Source organism: Belonocnema kinseyi, chromosome 3 (assembly GCF_010883055.1).
Source record: "Belonocnema kinseyi isolate 2016_QV_RU_SX_M_011 chromosome 3, B_treatae_v1, whole genome shotgun sequence".
Lineage (NCBI taxonomy): Eukaryota > Metazoa > Arthropoda > Insecta > Hymenoptera > Cynipidae > Belonocnema > Belonocnema kinseyi.
This window is the reverse complement of record NC_046659.1, coordinates 54,104,093-54,124,631: the sequence shown is the minus strand read 5'-3', so window position 1 is coordinate 54,124,631 and position 20,539 is coordinate 54,104,093. Positions and strand designations below refer to the sequence as shown.

At 30.3% G+C, this 20,539-nt stretch overlaps 3 protein-coding genes across 5 annotated transcripts in view; 1 reads left to right on the top strand and 2 right to left on the bottom strand.

Moving 5' to 3' along the window:
- Positions 1 to 6,976, bottom strand: part of LOC117168984 (general transcription factor IIH subunit 1) — a 9,917-nt gene extending 2,941 nt beyond the window's left edge. The window contains exons 1-5 of the mRNA XM_033355005.1: positions 6,880 to 6,976; positions 4,235 to 4,416; positions 3,959 to 4,160; positions 3,722 to 3,878; positions 3,074 to 3,616 (exon numbers count right to left, since the gene is read on the bottom strand). Coding sequence (XP_033210896.1) covers positions 3,074 to 3,616; positions 3,722 to 3,878; positions 3,959 to 4,160; positions 4,235 to 4,388 — 1,056 coding nt within the window. The 5' untranslated portion in view covers positions 4,389 to 4,416; positions 6,880 to 6,976. The remainder of the gene's footprint in view (positions 1 to 3,073; positions 3,617 to 3,721; positions 3,879 to 3,958; positions 4,161 to 4,234; positions 4,417 to 6,879) is intronic.
- Positions 6,977 to 8,995: 2,019 nt separating this feature from the next.
- Positions 8,996 to 13,706, top strand: LOC117168985. 2 transcript variants are annotated; one of them, XM_033355006.1, is made up of 5 exons: positions 8,996 to 9,123; positions 10,700 to 10,893; positions 10,970 to 11,166; positions 12,598 to 12,853; positions 13,065 to 13,706. In XM_033355006.1, exons 1-5 carry the CDS (start codon positions 9,093 to 9,095, stop codon positions 13,191 to 13,193), a joined length of 807 nt encoding a protein of 268 aa, XP_033210897.1. In that variant the 5' UTR covers positions 8,996 to 9,092; the 3' UTR covers positions 13,194 to 13,706. The 2 variants fall into 2 exon arrangements, with proteins under 2 accessions (XP_033210897.1, XP_033210898.1); XM_033355007.1 differs by lacking the exon at positions 8,996 to 9,123 and adding an exon at positions 10,002 to 10,085 and having other exon boundaries at positions 10,731 to 10,893.
- A 3,104-nt stretch (positions 13,707 to 16,810) lies between these two features.
- The window catches only part of LOC117169427, a 15,514-nt gene continuing 11,785 nt past the window's right edge, over positions 16,811 to 20,539 (bottom strand). For both annotated transcript variants that reach the window (XM_033355801.1, XM_033355802.1), the window contains exons 11-12: positions 19,957 to 20,258; positions 16,811 to 18,750 (exon numbers count right to left, since the gene is read on the bottom strand). In XM_033355801.1, the coding sequence (XP_033211692.1) occupies positions 17,187 to 18,750; positions 19,957 to 20,258 (1,866 nt within the window). In that variant the 3' untranslated portion in view covers positions 16,811 to 17,186. The remainder of the gene's footprint in view (positions 18,751 to 19,956; positions 20,259 to 20,539) is intronic.

Here is a 20,539-nt window from a genome sequence, read left to right as displayed (position 1 = left end):
CCCCCCCCCCCCCAGTTTTTGCAAATGTCCACGTTTTGAGACTTCCTGAATCCGAAAAACAGGTTTTTACGAATGTGTCTGTCTGTACGTACGTCTGTCTGTGAACACGATAATTTTTGAAAAAATCAATATATTAGATCGGCCTTTGGTACACTCGTTTAGTGTCCTAAACTAAAGGTCAAGTTCGCTAGCCAGCCATTTTGGAAGAAAATCCAAAAAGTGGGCATATTTTGAATATTTTTGAGACCACTTTTTTCAAAATTCAAAAATTCTCTATTCGGGTATTCAGAGTATTCAAGCAGTCGAACAATTTATCCTAGTGACTTTTTTCATAAAATCAAAAATTACCAGAGTTATAGCATTTACAAAATTCCAAAAAACACGAAAATGAACATTTTATGCCAAATAACGCACGATATGAAAAAAAGTCTAGAGAAAAAAAATGTTGTTTTTTGAATGCCCCACAAGATTATCATCACAACTTTGTGAGTTTATTTGAAAAATCAAAAAGTCAAATTTTGACAGCATACACAATAATGAAAAATCCAAAAAGTACATTTTTCTGCCAAACTGTGCTAAATATGGTAAAAGATGACATAACAAAATTTGTGCATTTAAAAAAGATCTATAAATTTGTTATTAACCACTTTTTATAGGATGCGTTGTTTTGGCTTTAATCATGAAATACATCATGAACAGTAAAAAAAATCTGCCCGCTGCGTGGACACATTCGTAACACAACTTTCGTCTTTTAATTTCTTTTTCATCACGTGTGTGGGGTTTCAAAAAAATTTATTTTTTATTTTTTTAATGCTATTTCATAAGATTAATACCAAAACAGAACTATCAACAAATCATTCATGAAAAATCATTTTTACATTCTCATTAGAAAAGGTATTAGATATTTGTAAAATTTGACCCCCCATCCCCCCAGTTTTCATCAAATGTCCACGTTTTGAAACCCCCTAAATCCGAAAAACAGGTTTTTACAAATGTGTCTGTCTGTTGTTCTGCCTGTATGTATATGGGCAAGATAACTTTTGAATAAATCTTTTTATCAGATTGGCCTCCGGTACACTCGTTTAGTGTCCTAAACAGAAGGTAAAGTTTGTCAGCCAATTATTTTGGATACAAAATTCAAAAAGTGACCGCATTTTGAATATTTTTGAGACTATTTTTTTCAAAATTCAAAAATTTTCTGTACGGATGTTTATAGTATTCAAAAATTTGAATAATTGATCCTGATGACTTTTTCATAAAACAAAAATTACCAGAGTTAAAGTATTTACAAAATACAAAAAAACATACGAAAATGCAAAAATTTCATAGTATTTCAAAGATTCTCAAATATGCGTATGCGTAAAGTTTAAATCATAAAAAAATATTAGAAATGAGCAAATTCAGTTTATGGAAAAACGATTAGAGTTGCAATAAAATGTTTGACAACAACATTTTTTAAAAAGAATTCGCATTTTTTCAAACGGGACCATGAAAGTACGACTGTTTTAATACAAATGTCAGTTATAAGTTATAATAATATACATTTATGGGAATGATATACAATTTCAGGGATAAACTCGAGTGCGAAGCACGAGATACGTGATGAGCATGTATTCGTTAAGGCCGATGGAGCTTTAACAAAAGAGAATTCACAATTACCAAATTACTGTTGTCGATGCTTTCACATTTAGTTTTAAAAAGTCTATGCACAAAGATCGAACGCGTAGTACTAGGTAAATACATTATCGGGTGCGAAGTGGGCAGATTTTTTAATTAAGTTTTATTGAATTCAAAAAAATTTCAAAGGATATTTTTATCAAAGTGAAAAAAGTATTCTGTAATCATCACCATTTTTTTTGTAATTACTTTAAGAAAAATTATAATTGAGCTATTTATGCAAAAAGAAGGACTACATTTGAAAATAATGTAAATTTAGAAAGTTCGAAACATTTTAACGGAGTTAAAATAAAACTTTAAGATCTCAAGAGCTAATAAAACTTTCAATATTAAAACTTATCAAAATTTAATCAGTTTACGAATTTTTTCTTCAACATCTTCCAGTTCTGTTTCATTTTCTCATTTTTGATTTGTTCGTCAATACTACATACTTTTTACATAACCCATTTTTAAATTTAATGGGTGCATTTATTTATGTCCTCAAAGGCTTTCCTGTGCATTTTCATTTTGGATGTACAGTTCTTTTTTTTTAACATCCTCTACTTTCACGGTTTTCCTATAGCGAAATTGTGCATTTACTCAAATAAAACTTTTTTGTGCTCAATATTTTTTTGGTGAAATCATTACTTTTCGAAAAAATGGACCAAAAATGAAAATGAAGATGGTTTTTCATAAATTTAGTTTTAAAAAACGAAATATACCTAGAAAAGTATGAATCTTAAGAGAAGAATACAGTCAACAAAAATATTGGTCTACATAAATTATATAGTTGTTCAGTGAAACATTTTTTCATATTCTCAATAGATTTCGTTTCAAAAATGCATTGTATATCATAAATTGAAGCGCACAGAAATGCCTCGTGAGGTTTTTTTTGTACGAGATTGAATGTATGAATTTGCATATAATAATAACATATGAAGTTTGGATTACAGCAATTAATTCGTTGTAAATATAGTAAATTTGATGAAAAGTAGCTTTTTTACCTTTCTTTCAACTTCTATGAAATTTAGGGAAATCTTAGACAACTTTCAAGATGACCCTATTTTTTTAGTTTTTGATATACGTGTATGGTAAATTTTTCCCCTAAACTACTCTCCGAAAAGAATAAATTTAGCCATTTAAACCTTAAAATTTGGCTCATTTGAAAAAAGGAAATTCTCTCTTCTCTTTGAATATTTTCAGAGAAACCGCCGTCATTTCGTGATTTTAAAAATTTTCCAACAGATTCCGAAAGAAGCCGATAAGTTCTATCAGAATCTGAAATAAAAGGATAAATACCTAAATTATATTGAAAATCACAGAAAAGAGTGTGCCACATGTAATACCGGGATAGTCCCATGGATAGTTAAAAACGCGAAATAATGAACAAAAACATATCTCAAGATTTGAACCGAACCTTTTTAGACTTTGGTTCATTCGAATGTTGACCCATAGCGGGATGCTTGCTTGCTGAAGAGGCGGAACCATTCACCTGTGGTTCATTATCAGCGGTCGACGGTCTGCCAGAGCTGGCTTTCATGACCATAATGCTGTGTTGATTGAATCTCTTTATCATGCTCTGATGTACGATATTTCCGGAAGCTTTGTCCGCTTTCCCCACATCGCTGCCATAATGTTCGTCCAAACCGGTATCTTCAAAAGAGGCAATGTCCAATAAAGGATCGTTGATTCCCATCTGAAGGTCCTTCTTCATCTCCTGGTCGTCTATTTTGGCACACTCGGTAAATAGATCCTTGGTCCCTGCATTAATACGATCTCTGTGGAAGTAATGCGACTGAAAGAATTTCGTCCAAAATTCTGACTCGGGCATTTTATGAGGCACGTTTTCTTGATGCTTTCTTTTAACTGCTGGGTACGTTTTAAATATACACTCTATTATATCCAAAGTTAAATTATACTTCAGTCCATTGCAGCCATCAGTCTGAGGTTTGATATCAGCCTAAATAAGAAAATTTACATCGCATCAGAATAAATGCTGACTATCTGGATAAGAATAATACTTTCAAATAGAAATCATTTGCATTATTTTAAAACCCGAACTTACAAGAAAGGCACTGTTTACACCTATTTCTTGTTGTTGAATCTTCTTTGCTTGTGTATATTCTGTAGCGTGGTGTGTCCAAAACTCTTCAGATGAAACCACCTGCGTAATTACTAAGTCACGATATAATTGCAGTAAAGTTGGATTTTCTTGAAGTAATCTGAAAAGAAAAAACCTTGGTGATAAATCCAGCCTTCTAATCAGCAAGGACTATTTTAAAAACAATTTACAATAATTTACCTATTCTTTTCCTCTAGTTCCTTGTTAACCTTCTTCTTGAACTTGGGTAACAGTTGTTGCAACAATTCCTTCACGGTGTCGCGATCTTTGATTTGTGCTTCCTGACCACTTCTGTTTACGAAATGAAAGGTGGTGGACGACCCATCATGTAGAACTAGTTGCAGCTGAATTTTTAATTTTCCTTCCGGGGAAATTTTTTGCACTATAAACCAGGAAATTCATTGTATACATTTTACAATTATTTATGAACATACAGAGTATATTTAATGCCCTTACTTTTAATGTCAGCATATTTGTGACTGACGGATACAGTATCGCTTTTGTCTAGCATAAAAGCTATTCGCTCGTTCATCACATACAAAGTGCCATCTCCTTTTTTGAATCGGACCTGTCCCACTTGAGTTAAGACATCTTCTGATGACGTGGTCATGGTGGTCGACTTGTGTGATACAATATATCTAGAAAATGAGAAAATGAAGCATTTATGTTAAATTGACAGTACTTAGAATATAAAATATTGTAATCTCTTTATCGTTTAAGCATAGACACATGCTACAAAGTACGATAAAGTATTATTCTTTTGCAGTGACGCATGTATTTCAGGTTTGGTAACTTTATTGCTCGAGACTACAAAAATAAAAAAATATTCATTTTCAAGCAGTGATATTCAAGAAACTTATGATAACATTGTTATATTTTTTGTATTTAACAATCTAGGTTTTTTACCAGTAGTTATTATAATACCCAAAGTATACAAGTTTTGTATACATTAATAAAAAATTAGTCCTTTTTCGTTCTAGAAAATTTGCGATTTTTTATTAAACATAAAATTAGGCGATTGTGTAAAGGTTTTAAGATATTTTGTTGAAATTTTTTTGTAAGGTCAGCTACAAATTTTTGTGTCAATAAGGAAGTTTCTGTTTTGATAATATTATTTACCACGTTGGGAAAATAGTACAATATTTTGCGTATTTTTTAAAGGGAGACTTGGAAAAGAGGTTTGAGTTGTGAAAGATCACTCTTCTGCGACCAGTCAAAAACATTCATATTTTTTAAAGTAGAACTTGGAAAAGGGGTTCGAGATGTGACCAATCGCTCTTCTGTGGCCAGATAACGGACTAGAAAATTAAAATACGGCAAAAAATGCCGTACTACAAAATTTAATATACGACCAAAAATGCCGTTTCTGTATAACTACGTTTTTAAAATCAGATTCAGAAAACTGATATTAAATGTGCAATCAATCTAAATTTTCTACAAGGATTTTCAATATTTATATTTCATTATGAAATACGAATTTTTTTATTCCACAAGAGAAACATTTCGAAGTCTACGATGTTGTTTCAACGTCTGGAACTGCAGAGTAATAATTAACTGTTAAGATTGAAACCGGTTTAAGAATAAAATATTATATAATACTTGCTCTGTACGGATACCAGATTGAATCATTTAGCCATTTTTGAATTATCATGTAATAGAAAGGGGGCACTATATCACATGTAAAATTAATTGAATTGAATTACTCAATTAATTAAGAAGAAAATAAATTTTAAAAATGCACAAATTAACCATTTTTAAAGGTTTCACACTGAATAACTTGGCATTCAACGAGATAAAAAGGGAAAAATTTGGTATTTAGTGTTTGGAACTGAAAAACATCAAATTGGATGCCCTCAACATTGTACATTTCAAAAGCTTCAGCCTTAGTTTAAGGTCTTCAACGCTAAACAATATAATAAATTTAGGGCAAACAAAAATGGAACAGTTTTATCTTTTAAACACGCACAAAAAGGTATGATGCAGCATGAGAATGAGTAATTTAATACTGAATATAAATTATGAAAGTTCAACATTTAAACAAATTTAATTTAGGACCTTCAACATTTTAACATTACCGTATAAACAACGATTGTTGTTTGAATTGAATTTCCGTAAACAACGGTTGGGAACTCTATATTAAATTTTGTTTAACATTCTGAATTAAGAGGAAAGTTTTGAATTTCAGATACAAAAGTGAACGATTTTACATTTCAATCTTTGGAAAGTAAACAATTTTAAGGTGCGATGTTCAAAATTGACCATTTAAAGTATAAAATTCGTAAGTGATAAAGGCAAAGGTAAAATTGTTCTCTTGGAAACTTTGATAACTCGCACTTTACAATTTCGTTTTTAGATTAGAAAGCATAATTTCATACTAACTATAGTTTTCCCATTGTATGATACATACTCTTTAAACATTAAACCGTTCAGAAAATGTTATATTTTAGTTATACAATAAATTTCTTTCCTTATCAGGAAACAATAGAGAACAGCATATTCTTGCAAGATCTTAAAGATTAAAAATAAAGTTCTTAAAAATGGTTGATTTTTCCACAAATGTCATATTTTTATTTTGGAGCATTTGGAGTAATCCATTTTTCGAATCAAAAACACTCGCATCCTATATAGCCGAATAAAGTGATTAACCCAGCAATAACCTACAAAAAGCAAAACATATTAAATCTTTACCGCAAATGACCCCCAGTTTATAATCTGATATAAAAAAAGGCCTAAACGTTTTATTTTCGTGTAAAAGAATGTTCTATAGACACCTGACTTGTCAGTGTCCTTGAGTGCACAATAGTAATTCGAAAGAATTCAAGTTCTCGATTACTTAAACATTCTAATCAAAAGATCGAATTTAATGACGACCGGGAGGCAAAAATATCAGAAGGAATCATTGGAGACATAGCTTGATAACGGGGACTAATAGTCGAATAAATCGGAGGACACTGAAGCGGCTACTCGCTATAGCCTAGATCAGTTTTAGTGTCATTTTATAGTTCTTCTGTGATTACCAGCTGAGTTTTTTACTTATGACGGCTTATCGCGTTTTCTTGTTTATTTTAGGCTTAGAATTAGAGTGAAAAAGGTGGATTTACCGGTAGAAAAGTGAGGATGAGTGTAGAACGATGTATCAACCAGTCGTGCAGCACGGCCATGTGCAGAAACACACATTAGACGCATCGCGAACGCGAAACCAGGACGGTAGACGAAGAACGAACGAACCAACGAGCAACAATGATCGACCTGCCAAACCTGACATACCACTAGAGACGAGCACGCAACTCTCCAACTTCCGCTGAAAATTTCTTCCCGCGAATTCTCTTGGTTAAGGTATTAACCTGATTAGGAATTTTAAAAACAAATTTTAATAGTTCTTTATGATATATTTTTAATTTAGGGCCTTTTTATCAAGGAATAAGAGCATTCTTTGTAAGAAATAAACTTCGGTTCTTGCTTCAGTTGTACTTTTGATTAAAAGCGCGTTTCATTTCCGTTGGGTTAAAAGATGGCGCTGCTCACAGTGCATGTAAAATTTTAAATAATCTATTGATAATTAATCATGCAAATGGAAGTAAGAGATGAAAATGGGTTAGGTATTATTATGATGAATTTATAGAAACTTGTCAATTATTACTGTTTTCCTAGTTTTGAAAGTGCGTTATTATAAGTGAGTGGTTTATTTGGTGGATAATTCGGTCGTTTTGAGCGGGTAATTTGAAAAGTTTTAGGAGCGAAACAGCGGTTTAGAATTTTTTAAATAAGCATGATAAGAGCATGTCTAGCATGTTAAGAGGCCAGTAGATATTTATTCAAAATATAAATTGCTCGAATATTAATACTAACACTTGAATATTAATGTTTGAGCTAAAGCAGCTTGAACTCTCAAAATTAAAATTAAATTAAGATAATGGCTTTAAAAACTTTGGTTTAGAAAAAATATTTTAGGGAATATAGCTATTCAATCATTCAAAATTTCACTACGTCTCTGTTTTTACCAAAAATAACAAATTGCCTGCAAAGTTTGGTATACATGCAGTAACCTATTAAGATACTGAAATAAGCATTGCGGACTTTCAAAATCTATTTTTTTAAGGTTCTTGAGAATTTGAAAAATGTTTTTTTAACTTCAAGAGATAATTTATAAAATATTAAGAATGATTAATAATCTTACTATACTGCCTTCTTCACCCACACATAACAAAATTCTTATTTCTTAATTACAAACTAAAAAGAAATTTTTCTAATTTTTAAAATATTCGTCAGCATATTTAATTTAATTTGTAGCTATGTAATTTCATTAGAATTTATGAAAATTCTGCTGCCTTCAAGAATTATAAAATAATATACAAATATCTTTAAAATCTTTAAAACAAGCTTTTATTAAAATCTACTAAAAAGTAAAATAAACTATTCCCTCTGAAAAGGGGCTCGGAGTAATAATAAGAATATAATAATTAGTATGTGACTGAAAATAAAAGCACTGGGTATAAATATTGAACATTATATTTACATGAGAAATAAATCCTAGTTAGCACAAAAAATTCCGTGAAGAATTCCTGCAACTGACAATGCAAGGTGGGGAATATTGTATTGAGAGGTTAGGATAATTACCTACGGCTGTGCAGTAGTATTTTGCCCTCCTGGAATATCTCCAGACATACGTACCATAACTATTTTCCATATTAAAAAAAAATTTTAAACCAATAAAAATTAAAATGATTCTTTTTTAATTTGACGGATACCGAAATTTCGGTATAAATAGAACTGGAAAAGAAGTATTATTATTAATATTCTAAATCACCATTTTAGAGGAAATTATTTTGTTACTTTTTCGTATATTTTAATAGAAGCTTGTTAAAAAAATCTAATTGAATATTTTATTTTATTATATCCTTTGGCGAATGTTTCCTTCGCAAACGGTATGCAATTTCAAAAAATCTAATTCATTAACATCCAAAATTGGCACTCTACTCTTCAACTCTTATAGAGTTCACTTAGAACCGATCTTTTTATAATGGAAATATATTTTTCTGGTTAAAATTTTGTGTTATAATTTATTGCACAGGATGACTTTGTCATGGTTCGAATTTTTTTGAATTGAAATATGGAAGAGATGACGATTAGAAGCACCCTGTTAACCTAAGAAACGTCAAACTACTATATAATATTTAGTAATTCCAAAAGTAGCTGGTTTCTAGAATATCCAAATAAATACTCATTTCGTCAACAAAAACAATGCAAAGTTAGAAAATATCAGTTTATCTTGTTATCTGAATATAATTATTAAGAAATTATAAATATTTTATTTATGAGTGACATATTAATGGAAAATTTTAAAGGTACATAACTACATATTTCGTTATCGTTTATTAATTTAACCCTATTCGGAAAAATTTGGGAATCTTATCAAATTGGTTATGATATTTATATTTTATTAATGTATATAATTTTAAAAAAACATGCAAAATAATGTTTTGTATAAAATATAAATAAAAAAGTCAATTTGTGCAAATACTCGTAATTTAAGATAGGATTTTTAATTAGGTTTTTAACTAAAATTTAAATAATAGTGTTTTAAACACTCGTAAAAGAACAAATTCATTTTTTATTAACTCAAGCTGTAGGTTTAACATTGAAATTTGTTAATTAATAATGAAGAAGAGCCTCACAATATAGCCCCATACTATAAAGTAAATTAAAATATGAAAAACTTATCTGATAACCATCTTCTCAGAAATTAAAAGAAATGTTAACTTCAAGAAAATTTAAACTGACCCCGCACAAAATATACAGAAAAGGCCTTTTGGTGGATTGTACTAACAATCATTTATTTATTTATTTTGTAAGGAGTCCTTTTTTACATTTCTCATAATATTCTTATTACCTTTAATGATTTAAATCCAAAACTAATTAAAGTAATATTTTATATTCGATTAAAAAATAAATTTTGGAAAATTGAGTGAAACTGCGATTAATCAGTTACAAACTAATTTTAATTTCGAGATTTAGTAAACAACGTTTCCCCTGTCCCCTTTTGCGTTTTCACAGTCAGAGTGAAATCGGTTCGTCTTGTGAGAATAGAAGTAAGTAGGTTTCAGTCAATAATTCTTGATTGACGACTGAAAATATAGGTATAGGCACAGTATTGTTGCCATAGTAATTTCCTATGAGTCTACGTTCATTAGAGAACAGTAATAGTATATATGTAGAGTCAAGCTTATCGATATCACGCAAGAGCGTATAGTAAAATGGAAAGACATAATTATAACAGTCCTTAAAGCAGTGTGGGTATGTCGAGAAGGTATGTGTGCATTTTCTACACGCACGCACATAACACATAGAGATCTCTTTAATCCAAGTGTAAAAGACTATATATCACTACATCTCTCACTATTCCGTGATTCCATGCTGGCAATACTTATCGTATCACCAGAAAAAAAATTTCTTTATTTTTTTAGATGTTCTTTCTATTTTCTTATTCCATATTCACAAAAATTTAAATGTATTATATAAATAATAAAAATAATTTTAGATATTTATTTAAACTAAGAATTTATTATTTAAATGAGAACTAATTTTAAAGCTATGGAATTATGGATTTCAAAAATATCTAATTTTTTAAAGCATTTAGAAATTCAGATCCTGCAAGATTGATACATTTTAAATTTAAAGACGTCAAAATGCAATAATTTTGAAATCAAACATTTATAATTTTATAATTAAAATTTTTTTCCGAAGTTTTAGCAGTCATATGTACTTGTGAAAAAATTTAATTTAATTATACACTTTTTACATTTTTAGATTAATAATGCAGGTTGAAATTTAGTAAACAATTTTGATATATACTCTCCTAATATACGATAAAAAATCTTATTAATTACCCTGATAAAGAGTAATTTTTTTTTAATTAATTAGATTATGGAAAATACGAATATATGCTTCGCAGGCAAGGGCAAGAAAAAATATGCTTCGGATCCGGTTGTTCACGAGATACGTCCTCCAAAAAGGGGATGAGCTCTTTCATGAGACACTATTCTTTAGAGGAATATCCTAACGTCTCTCCATGTACATATAATGTCCTGGATTCTTATAACAGCATCCACTATAGGGTATGAAATAAAAATGAATTATTATTTATCTAAACGATAATTAATACAATTATAAAATAACAAAACAAAAAATTAGCCTTGTTTAAGCAGTATAAGCAGAAAAGGTTACAGTGGTCTTGCAAGATTTAGAACAACTGTTCAGCACAATGAAAAAATGCCAGCTCCTTGTGATTATTCACCTTCAGTGCCTTTTTACCCAGAGAAAAAAGAAGCGAAAGCCCCCTTTTCTTCCACTTTGAAACGAAGAACTTTTTTAACGAATAAAAATCCTGGGTAAGGATATGTACGTTCTTTCTTTATATCTTCATTATCTCGGCTTTGCTTCTTTAAAATCATTTAAAAATTATCGTCGATTAAAATTGAATTTTTTCAACTTTGAATACTTCTTTAGAATTGTGCAAGCCGTGTCCCAAGCAAGTTTATTTTATTTTAGGTACAAAAATCGTTTTGAAGTTGGGAGGCATCCGCATGTTATTACAAAGAAAATATTACATTATTCGGGAAAATGTGCAAGATACGAAGAAATGTTTAACGGCAAAATTATTCACTTCAAAGAGATCTATACATTTTCTTATGGCCAATTTTTTAATAAGACGCATACATTTTTTTAATCATGAGAAATGTTATTAAACATTAAAAAATGCAATTTTCCGATCAAACCATGCAAGATATGAAACAATGTTGCCCAAAAAAATTGTTTATCTCAAAAAGATCTACAAATTTTCTTTTTATGATTTTTTTAATAAGCATAATTTTTGTTTTATCCGTAAAAAATGCCATTATAAATTTAAAAAATGTGTTCATTGTTGTTCAGCAAGTATAACATAAATTCACAAAACTTTTTTAGATAGTGCCTAAGTCATTTATTTTCTGGATTGCCTCCGCCCCTCAAAAACATTCTTTAGGGTGCCAAATGCATTGTTTTTAAAACTCTGCCACGACATGCACTATTCCGTGGTTATAATAAAAAAAGGTTTTTATTTTCACGAATCCAATTGAAAAAATTATATTTTATACTAAAAAAACTACATATTTAACCAGATATTCTTATTATTATAACCAGGTTGATACTCGAAATTGAGTCAATATGAATATACACTTGAGATTTCAGTTAAACAATGTTAAAGCTTCATAAATAAAAATCGTTTATATCTTTAAATGCATCTTAATATAAATTTAAATTCTTAAAATATGTAAAATTCTTCGATTGTTATAAATAATGTGAAAAAGTGAAAAATTGGAACAATCAACTTTTAAAGTTTCCAAATTTCAAAACGTTTTATTTTTGAATTTTATACCCTAAATTTAAAAGCATGCTTAAAATCTGCAGAACGAAATAATTACACAATTTTCATTATTTGAGTAATTATTCATTATTATTAATAGTTTGAAAGTAATAGATTATTATTTTAGTTTTCTAAATGGTTAAACTTTAGAAGATTTTCCCAAAAATACTATGTATTACTTTTTTATTTGGCTTACCTCAGTACTCGATAATTTAATTTCTGAATTCAAACGAATGTATGTTTGCTTCGCTTTCCTATTTTGATTCTTATTTCCGAACAGTTACTTGAATTTGTTTTAAATTAAAATCCAATAACTTTCATTCTGTCAAGAATCCTGAAAAATATATGTTAAAACTTTAAATTAATAACTGTGAATAAAGTATTGATTTCATTTCTAATATATAAATTTTTCCAACAGACCTGGAGCACACAATCCTTACAAGCAAAGACAGACTATTTCTTTCAACCGCAGTTTCGGTGGACGAGTTCAAATGTGCCTTCCAGTTGAACTCAAATGTTGCAGTCGCAACACCGACGTTTGTAAAATCTGTGAGGAAACTCCCTTCGGAGACTATTGGCACTGGAACAATCAAGTTTTTCTCTGTAGGCCTTGCATGATCGAAGAAGGCAAAATTCACTCGCAATTCAAGAGAAACGAACTTTCTAAATTTCGTGTAATTATTATAATCATAATAGCTACATATTTATAATTTCAAAACTTAAGTCCTCAAATAAAGTAGAATTGAATAAAAACCACTAGTTTAATTACCTAATTCAATTGTCGAAATGAAAGAAGAAAACTTTAAGTCCAAACATTAAAAAGCATTACAATGTAATTAATTCCCAAACATAAAATGTGAAACTAAAATACTAATTTACTTCCAGCGACTACGAGACTGTTCAAGAATTCATTCCCATGAAGGAACAGCTGCAAAAGTCTGGCTAACTCATCCAAAAGAAATTGTAAAATGGGCTCAAAGAGAGGCATATCTTTCTTCTTTTTTGCCCGACTAGGAGACAATTTCTCAACAATTTTCAGAAATCGATCAAACCCAGTTATAAGTTTGTGCATTTCTAGCTATTGAAAAATCGCAATGAAAATAAAGACGATAATAAACACTGGACTATGTACCTTGATAATTAAAAAAAGACTAGTGTGAATCTAACATGTAATCTATTCTCAATCAACATTACAGTAAGTCACTTTATACCTATATCCAATATATTTGAGCGCTATTTACAGACATATTGTATAAAAATATTGACATATGGTTGCATGTAGAAGTTTATGTGTAATATATAATAATTATTAACTATAGTTCGTCGCACGAATTTTAAGCGACATATAGAATAATCATCTGATATTATTACGTATACGTGGTTATCAGTCGATAGAGAAAGAACACTTTTCGTAGAGGAAATTAGGTTTCGTATATCAGTACAATTCACAGAGCCGAGTTAGTGTCCATTTAACACTCATCACTTTGTAAAAGATTAGTAATGAATAGATTATTATAAATACAGAATGTAAAAAAAAAAAACGAATAAATTCGACTCTAGTTTGACTTCTAAAATTCTAACGGATCTCAGGAACTTCGAGTAAAAACATTTTTCTAAAAGCTGATTTAAGATTCCAGTTAAAAATCACTTCTTAACGATTTGATAGCTTTTTTATTTGATATTCTGATTAAATATGGTTTTAATTGTTTTTCAACACAGACTCTAATTTTGAGTTCGTAGAAAAACATTTTTTAAAGTACTCTATAAAAATTAAAGTTAGCAATCTTCAACGTTAAACACAGTTCCTGTGCCATTTCTAAATATTAAGAGTAAAAGCACGCTTAAACTGTTTAAAGACATCAATATCACGCGTCAAAAAAACAATTTGTTTGAATTCAGTTCGTCTTTGAAACTAACTTCAACCATTGTCTTCAATTCTCCTTAACAATTTTAATACGACATTACGAATGTGGCGTATCACTACTGCATAAATCACTCAGAAATGTATATTTCGTATACAGATGTAGCATATTTCAATAACTTACAATTAGATATTCGGAACACAATTTGTATTCTATAGAGACAGGTTTCGAACAAATCTGTTTAAAAAGATTCGAGACTTACACCAACCATCTTTAATTTTCTTTAAAATTGACCTGATCAAATTTAGTTCGAACAATAAAAAACGTGTTAGAAAAGTTGTAGGTAGTACTGGAAAAATACTATTTCATTCATTCGAATCTGAGTTCAATAACTTAGTCTTGCAAGGATCAAGCTCTATTTTTATTAGAGACAACTGGAGTTTGATCGTGGAAGATAAATATATATATATATATATATATATATATATAACTTTTTAAAGTATTTTTGGTGTGTTTATAATTCTGTGCCCAATTTCAGAAAAAAAAACTAAGTTTAAAAGAACTAAAATTATAAAAATTAAACATTTTCAAAGAGTTAGAAGTGTTAAAACTACATTTTTTATCTTTCATAATTCTAAAGCATTTAAATTCGTAAGTTTAAAAAAATATAATCAAGATTTTGGGTTGAAAAACATTCTGATGAAAGAGCTTTGAATAAAAATACCGTCCAAACGACAAAAATTTCGAATTTAAAGACAACCTAATTTTAAAAGTTATCAAAAATTGAAAGCAATCCACTTTTGTTTTTATGTTTTCGAATTAAAAAATGTAAGTGTTGGAAAATTTTAACTAATTTTATTTAAAAACCTACAAATTTTAGAATTTAAAATCGCCCAAATTTGAAAGGCTATAAATAAAAAACGTGTTCAAATTTGATTGACTCCTAATTTTGATTTGCTAAATTCAGAAGAATCAAAATTTGGAATATTTATAATTTGAAAGATTTTTAATGGAAAAACACTACTTTTTTAGTTTTAAAATATACAAAATATATATATTGATACTCAATATTTATATTCAAGAAAATTCGAAGAATTTAAAGGAAGTAAAGTGAATTCAATAGAACCAAAGGAATTTAAAAAATCAATTGAATTAAAGTGGATTTGAAGCGACTTCAGAAGAATTCGATAGAATTAAAGGAATCTAAGCAAATACAAAGAATTCTAAGGAATTAAATGGTAGAAAAGAATGAAAGGACTAGAGAGACTGTAGAAGCTTACATTAATAAGAAAAAATAAGTGCTACGCTAGTAAAATGTCTTAATATAATATTTTATAAAAGAATAATTATATGACACTAGTGCGATCTCTGACGAGGCTTCAGTTATAGACTCGAATCAAGTAGAGGTTAACCTATCGTATACAATTTAAGAGTATTAGAGCTATAAGTTATTAAGAGCCATAATTTCAAAAAGTAACATGTACATTAGGGTGTTTAAAAAAAAACATTTTTTTTTGTTTTAATGGTGTTGAAAAGTTGAAAGTACATATAGACAAAAAAGTTGGCGCCTATTAGAGCCCTTAATATTAATATTAAGGTTTGCCTCTATTCATTTGTAATTTTTCCATTTAAATGACACGGAAAATGTTTATTTTCGAATTTTAATTACTTCGGATTGGCTTGTTTGCGCAACATCCCAGAGAGAGGATTTATAGGAAATTTCACGCTCTACAAAAAATGTCTGAAGGTCAAAGTTCTTCAGATCAACCGTTTTAAAGATATCTGCGATCAAAAATAACACTAATAAAAAATTTCAAATATTTTCCAATAAAACTGCAAAAAATATCATACTCTATATTTATTTTTTTTTGTTTTATAAAATCACTTGTCTTTTGTTATAAAGAATTAATTGTTCAATAAAATTTATTAGTATTTAGTAGAAAATAGAATAAATTTGTTATAAAAAAGACCCAAAAATCATTTATTTGATATTTTTAACCTTTATATTTATATATTTGTGCTTTTTGTGAGGTACGTATTGAGTATATTAACAAAAAAAAAGTTTACAGTCTCAGATTAACGGAATTCAAGTGATTTCACAACAACAAAAAATAGTATAAATATAGAGTATATTTTTTGCAGTTTTATTGGAAAACATTTGAAATTTTTTATCAGTGTTATTTTTGATCGCAGATATCTTTGAAACGGTTGATCTGAGGAACTTGACCTTCGAACGTTTTTTGTAGAGCGTGAAATTTCCTATAAATCCACTCTCTGGGATGTTGCGCAAACAAGCCATTCCGAACTAATTAAAATTCTAATGTGCATAATTTAAAAATACGAATTCAAAGAGTATTATTTTTATAAAAAGCACAAAGTGACAAGCTTCTGATTCATAAAAGTTAAAAAAACGTAAATCATCTAAGTTAGATTGTTGTATGTAGATCAGAGAAAATGTAGCTTGAAAAAAAAGGGAAAATTGAAAGATTTTCAAACTTTGAAACGAATGAATTTAAATATATTCGATTAAAAAATATATATCCAACTTTGAAAGCGTTCAAATTTGAAATATTTATAATGTGATTTTAGAAAAGAAAAATATCAATTTTAAAAACTTAAATGAATCACATCCTTTCAAAGTTTGAAAACAACCCAGATTTGATAAAACGTATCTGAAATGAAAAGATTCAAATTTAAAAAAGCACACAATTTGAAAACACAAATTCAAAATGCATCCAGGTTTGAAAATTGAAAGTTTCCAAGTTTGAATATAATTTTGCAGATTTGATGTTTTCTGTATTCACACTTAGTTTGAAATTAGAAAAAGCATACAAAAAATGGTGGTCTTCCTAATTTATAACCGATTTAAATCCTGAAGAATCTAAATCTAATTTCACAAGTTTAGAAAAATCCAAAATACAACAGGTATAACATTGAAAAAAAAAGAAAAGAGAGGTAAATTACCTTAACTCGAAACCGTTTAAACATCTTTTTTAAGATTGATGCAAGAATCTAAACTTAAAAACTCAAACGATTAAGAATATTTTCTATTAACTCATTTCTATCTTCCACGAATCCAATTTCCTAAAACTTACTAGATAAATAAATACAAAATTTACAAAAGTATTAAAGTTTCTCGGAATCTTTAACTCTCGGAGCCGGATATTCGAGAATCGCGTTTTCTACTCGCCCTCTTGTCCGCTTCCTCAACTGGATTCCCACCATCAGGAGCTTGTCTCGAAATGGTTGAAGCCGAGGATTCGGAACTCATCAAGGTATTTTCTTCATCTGTCTCCGGTTGTCTCTCCGTCAACTTATCCATTGAAAGAGAGGTGACTGATTTCGAGCTATTGCTCGCCATGAGGTCGTCAATACTAGGCCTGTGGATCACAGTAACATCAATATTTCCATCTACATCCTCGGAAACACCAACGGGCGTCGATCGGAAAACCCCCGAGCTATCGTTCTCAAACAAACTCCTTTGATTTGGTCTGTTATTGTCGCTATTGGCCAAGGCATTGTTCTCGATCAGGTTTCTTAATCTACTTAATCCACTATTGATTGCCGCATTGAAGTTTTCTGTATATCTATTGTCCAGCTGCTGAACAGCCTCTCCTTCTGGAGTTGCGTTTCTATTTTGCACGTCTTGAGAAACCGAGCAGCTGTAAGAATTGGGACTGAGCTGCACATCAGGAAGTAAATGCTGATACAAAAGTGGATTAAAAACATTATCCACGTCAGCGTGGCGAAAATTTGCTGCCATCAAATGAGTCGAGAGTTCATCGAACTCGGCTGAATCGTTTTCTTCCTCTGCTGCCATTTCTTCCCTGATCACGTTCGATATTTTATTTCTATTGTGAGTAGTACTGCTCACTGCTGACTCTGATCTGAAATGATCAGCAAGACTTTGGGCAGAATTCGGGATAGAACAGGTCGAATTTTCATCCTGGGAATGTCTCATCTCTTCTATGTTCGACTCAGTCACGAGAGAACTTTGATCTTGACCCCTTCTGTTCAATATTTCCTGACTTCTTCTATTTATTTCATCTTGACTCGTTCTATTAATTTGTTCTCGATTCCTATCACTTTGAAAATAGTTTCTGTTGTTGTTGTTGTTACTGGGCTGTAAATTGCTCAGAAATTCCATTATGTTAATCTTTGTTGGAAGCATTCCGAGTGCAGCTGGTGGTGTGTTTAATTGTGAGGAAAGCTTATCCAGGAGATGATTTACGTGCATTTTTGTTCCTTTTATGGGATTATCCTCTTCTCGGTCGGAGGAATGGACGCTGTCAGTGTTAGAACGATCGTTTAAAAAATGTTGGGCAGAACGAGCATTGTAGCTCGTTGAATATCCCGTGTCAGAAAAAGTTGTGTCCATTGTTATTGTGTTAGTTGCACTTGAAGTGGAGCAATGGTTGTTAAAATCTTTGGAAGAAGAGGGTTTTTCATCTCGATGAAATGTTGAATTTATTTCAGAGGAACGTTTATTGTTTGTGAGAGGTGGGCAATTTTGTCTCTTGTTTATAGCTGTATCAACAGACTCAGGAGATTTGCTATTCGCTCTTTGAACTCCACTACATTCGTTTTCGGTGGGTTGTTCGTTGAGTTCAAAAAAGTTATCAAACTCGTCTTCAAAAGCATTTTCAGTTACATCGTGCAATCGAGATTGAAGTCTTTCTGTAATTTCATTGAGCTCTGTGAGTTTCTGTCTGTAAATAAAAACAGTTTATTTAATTAGGCATTTTTTTGTTGGATCAGTTGTTAACGATCTTCTTCAACGTCCAAAATTCAAATTTTACTACAACATTTTCGGAAATTAAAAAAAAAACCTGAGTCGAACGAACAAATTTAGACAAACCGTTCTTGAAGCTCTCTATTTAAATTTAAAAAGCCAAAATAAAACAATACGAAGGAAAGTTCATTTAAGACCCTTTCCAAGGCCGTTGTAGATGTCAAAAAACGGTGTGAGTCACACGTAATACAGTTGTGAGACTATTTCAACAGCAACCGAGAAGTTGCGCTTTACAACACCATCTGTAAAGCGGCTCTGATCACATGCCTTTAAATTTGGTCTCCGAGGAGGCCTTGAATATTGGGGCAGAAACTATAAAGGAATTAGAAACGTAATGGAGACAAAAGGCCATCCACGGCGAACACCCCAAGATGTTATTACAATATGAAGTGAATAGTGAGGCATCCAATATTTCTCTGAGAAAGGGTGTTCTGTATCCAGAAAAGGAAGAATTCGCCATTGCGATACAGGACAAGGTTGTCAGAACCAGAAATTATCGCAAACACGTGTTACATCAAGACGTGTTTGACTGGTGTCGATTATGTGGAGATAATAACGAATCCATCGAGCACATGACTGATGGTTGTCGCATAATAGCTCAATGAGAATATACGCACAGGCATAATGATGTGGCGGGCATAATACACCAACAACTTGTCCTAAACCTAGGGTTCGCAACACGTAAGATGCACTGAATATCTTGAACATTTAGGAGTCAATATGGTACTGGCATTATCTCATCAGTCACTTGCCTTAGCCCGCAGCTATGATGAAAAACCGGGTTCATCCGAGAACAAGCATGCAAAAAAATAATACTACAGTATCCAGAAGTCTGCCAATCTCCCCCAGGTAAGATATCTTATAAATTTTGCAAGTTAAATTTTAACGAGAAGTTATTACTGAATACATTTTAAATGGAATTCTGAAATATTTACGGATTTTAAACTTTTTAAATATAGATTGAATAGTTTTCAAAATTTGACAAAAATATGGGAGAACAAAAGTATCAAATGAACTACATTTTTGTACTTATTTTTTAGTGACTGAAGATTCTTTGTTTTTTTTTTTTTTTAATTTCCAAGAAATTCGTAGTTAAATTTGAAACAAATTATAATTGACTTACTTGAGCGACTGAGAGAGAATCGAGAGAGATGCGTCACCTAATCCAAGTCCAGTATCAGGCATAGGTTCGTCGACAGATTGGTAGTTGAAATCCTCGAGATTTTGATTAGCAGAACTTGCAGCGTTGTTTGCGAGGTTGTTTAAGTCAGTATTGTTAAAACGCATGGTTTTTGGAAGAGGTGAAGATTGATTGGACTGATTAGATTGATGAGACTGGCAAGGTTCGGACGGTATTTTGTTTATACTAGTGAAAAAGATAGATTTTCCGAAAGCAGATGTGCTTCCCAATGGCGTTATGCTAACCTGTAAATTTAGAAAATGTGAAGGTTAATAAACTAAAAATAAAAGGTTTGAACTTTTTAAATTATAATAAAATATCTAGATATATTCTGCAAGCCTTAATTATGATTACTGGAATTAATTTATCTCAAGGGGCTGACAGCTCGACTTTTGAATGTACAGATTTCAATATTTCAATATATTTTACAAAGATTTTAAATATGTCAACAGATTTCCATGATTCCATAGATTTCAAAGATTTCTCATAGATTTAAAAGCTTTCAAAATATTTCAAACATGTCGCA

Excerpts from the sequence above, each read along its gene's own strand:
- LOC117168985 (XM_033355006.1), top strand. The coding sequence starts at position 9,093 with ATGAGTGACATATTAATGGAAAATTTTAAAG. Across the intron at positions 9,124-10,699 it reads ATTAATGGAAAATTTTAAAG|ATTATGGAAAATACGAATAT; the intron begins GTACATAACTAC and ends TTAATTAATTAG. Across the intron at positions 11,167-12,597 it reads TTAACGAATAAAAATCCTGG|ACCTGGAGCACACAATCCTT; the intron begins GTAAGGATATGT and ends TTTTTCCAACAG.